Source organism: Thalassophryne amazonica, chromosome 4, assembly GCF_902500255.1.
Source record: "Thalassophryne amazonica chromosome 4, fThaAma1.1, whole genome shotgun sequence".
Taxonomy (NCBI): domain Eukaryota; kingdom Metazoa; phylum Chordata; class Actinopteri; order Batrachoidiformes; family Batrachoididae; genus Thalassophryne; species Thalassophryne amazonica.
In genome coordinates, this window is record NC_047106.1 from 133,793,194 (window position 1) to 133,797,204 (window position 4,011).

Sequence of the window (4,011 nt, forward strand, 5' to 3'; positions counted from 1 at the left end):
GATGGTAAATAATGTTGAGATCATTAATTTCACTTTTGCACAAAAAATAACTAGTAATTTTGGTATTTTGGTAATGAATTTATGTTATAATGTTATAATAATGGTATGTTGCAGATTTGCGACAACAGGCATACAGGTCAATTTGGTATGTTGCATATTTGAGTCAAATATTGTAGCATATATGTGACAATAGGCGTTAAGGGGTTAATTACAAATTCATCCGCACACGCCTGAGTTTTCATTATCCTTCATTTGTTTGGCATTTTTTGTTGAAAATTTAGCCGGTGAACACTGAGTGTGTTTAAAACAATATTGTGGTGCTCTTAATTCATAATGTGAAGTAAAACAGAGCATGCCATGTAAAAGAAACAGTTTCATTTTTGCTTAATAAACTGTACTATGTAGTCAAGACTGTTTATATTTAGTTTCTTTTATCTGTATTAGCATATATGATACTGGAGTAATCCAGAAGTAATCGAAAGTAATCAAATTACATTACTTTAATATTATGGTACTTGGATTACATTACTGATTACATTTTTCAACAGGTAACTAGTAACTGCATCAGAATACATTTTTAAAGTAACCCTCCCAACCCTGCCTAAACCTGGCCACTGCCCTGAAACACACACTGACCAACAACAGGAGGGATGGAAAAACTATTACTCTTCAAACCTCCAGGTTGACCTTTTCTTTCCCACCTAATTGCCTCACCCCTCAACTCCAGTAAGCTGGCAGTTGGCTCCTGGCACACAAACTGCTTCAACTTGCAATGAAGGAACCTCTCAAGCATGTACTCCACAAACTGATCATGTAGCAAAAACCTCTGCATTTGGGATACCACTGGGTGCACGCTATTTCACAGACGCCATCGGGCTCATCAATGCCAATGAAAACTCAAGTACTGTTTCCTCCCTCGTGTTGTCTCTTGGGGTGCTACATGTACACCCATACCACTCCTGTAACACCCCAATGATCTTAACTGGGTCTGAACATTCTCCAGGTAAAACTGGAGTTGCATCAGGAAAGGCATCCGGCATAAAACCCATGCCAAACACCAATGCAGAACGTATTGTATCCGCTGTGGCGACCCCAACCAAATGGAGCTGCCAAAAGGACAACAACATTTTCCAATTTAAAAAAGACAACAGTTATAAAAGTACCAACATCTATGCATCATAAATGAAACACCAGCACAATTAAATGAAGCAGGTGCACATGTAGAGAACCAGAGGGCGTCACAGCATCACCCAAGTCCAGCGGCAACCATCAGCCCAGTCACAAGGTGACCAGCGGGCACAACCTCCAGGCAACGCAGCAGCAGCGTCTGACAGAGCTCACTTTTCTCCACCACGGACCACTCTGTAGCTCCAGACCACACAGCACAAAGCCTGTTATGGATAAGATGCGGCGTGAGGAGCGGTCCAGTATCTGACTGAACCCAGCATGAAATAATCAGAAGCAGTTCCAAAAAGAAAACATTTATTTTTCTCCCTTTGTGCTATACATAAAATACTAATTAATTAAAGTTCTGGTGAGGTGAAAAGGCAGCGCGCTCTCTCAGCGTCTCAACAGTCGGAGTCCGAACGTTCAGCACTCAGGAGTTCCGCCAATACCCCCCCCCAGGTGACTTTTTCCCAGAACTGTACTCTGCGAAGGAGGAACAGAGATGAGATTGTTCAACACTATTACTACGAAATATTGTTTGGAGGCAAACGTATCAGCTACACGTTTAGGTCTGAATTCCAACTTAGTTCAAAGAGGCTGCTGCTCACAGCTAGTGGAGGATCATTAATCCGCACGCCACTGCCGTGAGGAGCACGCCAAACACTTTCCACCAATAATTACTTATAGCTGCGTATAAGACACCAATTTACATTCACGGATAAACTTTTCAGAATATTCACCTCTGCCGTGTGCTGACAACGTTTGTCTCTCACCCTCGTCCTCCTTCACAGGCGCGATGTCAGACTCTGAAACGGCCCTCAGCATTCCCACACGGTCGTCACAAGGTCGTATTCTCCGGCAATCTTATCCAACTCACTGCTGGTTTAAATGTAGTTCTTCATCACTACATTGGTACCAGCTGGAAGTCCTCAGATCTGCACGTGAACATCACAGGTGTCGTGGATTGTCCTGATAGAGAGCCGCACGAGAATGCAACAGGTGCAGCCAATCATAACAGAGGAGAGAGACTCTTCTGCAGCACATTTTCCTCAGAGAACAGCCCCAAATTACCTGGGAAGGAAAATAAACACAAAACAACCCAACCTTGTCCAGCCAAACCCCCCCCAACACACAACAAAGCCGAGGAAGCAACACTGCATCCGGAGTGTCCACAGCCAACATCCACACAGCACCAAGTGCCGAGCAGTGTGCAGCCAGCACCAAGCTCCCACAGACGTCTCTACGTAACAAATCCATTCACATAATTGAGAGCGCACGCATCGATGAGCCCACAGCCGCAGCCGGCACCTACCTTTACGTGCAAGAAGGCGGAAGTGGAAACGCCTGTCAAACACCTGCAGGAAATCTCCAGCGAGCAGGAGAACAAGAAGCACGCTCTCAGCCCTCTTTTCATAAGAGAACATTCCACTGCACTGGTTGACTGGAATCAAAACACAAGCTGGAAATCCTCAAAACCTGTGCCTCTTGTTACACTTTCAGCTGCTGGCAGTCAGTGTGTCGCTGCAGTCAGAGTGAACCTTCGACAAATCTAACTGAAATCAAAAATACAAGATTTTCAAGTTAGGATTTGAGTCGGCTTCAAGCTTGTCAGAGCGTGCAGCAGGCCAGGTCATGGAGCAGCAGCTGGAGCTGGCGGCTTTGGTTCTGGGCCTCACCGGGTGGCTCTGTGCCATTCTGACGCACTGCCTCGCTCTGTGGTACGTCAGCGGCACCCTGGACAACACCACAGCCACTCTGCCTGTCTACTGGGACGGGGTGTGGCTGGAATGGGACCACTGGGACTTCGGCCATGATGGGAGCCTGCACTGCTCCTTCTACAAGTCCCTCATGTCTCTGTCTGGGAGCTTTCGTACGTGGAGAGCGCTCATCATGGCTGCCATCGGAGCCGGGGCCTTGGCTGTGGTGACGGGTACAGTCGGGGCCGTGTTCTTCCCCAAGAGGGGCCAGATCAAGGTGCTTTCTGGTGCTCTCTTTGTGCTGTGTGCGATCCTGCTGCTGGTTCCCGTGGCGTGGACGTGCCATCACACCAGTCAGCCACTGGAGAGCGTCGTTCTTCTGCGGCGAACCTGGGGTCCGGCGCTGTACCTCGACTGGACCTCCTTTGCCCTGATGCTGATCGTGGGCACATTTCTCACCTCCAGATACCCTAGGTTTCAGAGGGAAGTGCAGAAGTGTGAACTACATCAACAGGACAACCTTCACACAGCCAGCATGAGCTCTGATCACAACCCCTCTGATGTGGAACTCAAGAACTGGATTATTTAAAGCAGATTTTATGTTATTTTTCTAAGAGAACTGAACTCCAAAAAGGTAAAGGACTTGTTTTTAGATCATAATTTTACAAATCTGACTCAGTAAAAGTCTTTTAAACATCTTGTTTTGAATCATATTTCAGATTAAGCAATTTTTGATTCACCAAAAGATTTTCATGCTGCTTTATTTGTAAAAGATGTAACACTTCACCACACGAGTAAAATACTCTCATTTAAACAAATCTCTCAATTTTCACTTGTTCCATTGGTAGATTGTTTTCCTACTTTTTACACACCAAAATCTTTTGTGTTCATTTAAAAACTGAGTTATAAAGTTGATTAAATGCTCCATTAAAACTTTATTCTTGTTAAAAAAAATCTGAGTTACTGTAACACTGCATGCACATTCATATGCATGATCTCCACCATCATACTAGTTTAATATAAATGGTCCGAGACTCATCTTAACAGCGGAGGAGCCAAAAAGGTCTTTGTTTTCTTGGGGGGGCAGATTATTTAATGGTGTAGTGGCTGACATTGTAATAAATATGAACAAGAGCAATCTGAGATT

The 4,011-nt window shown here is 44.9% G+C and overlaps 1 protein-coding gene across 1 annotated transcript; it reads left to right on the top strand.

Annotated features, from left to right (window-relative positions):
- The first annotated feature begins 2,799 nt into the window (after positions 1 to 2,799).
- Positions 2,800 to 3,453, top strand: LOC117509041 (claudin-3-like). The gene has a single exon (XM_034168854.1). The coding sequence runs from the start codon at positions 2,800 to 2,802 to the stop codon at positions 3,451 to 3,453; it is 654 nt and encodes a 217-aa protein (XP_034024745.1).
- Positions 3,454 to 4,011: the final 558 nt, after the last annotated feature.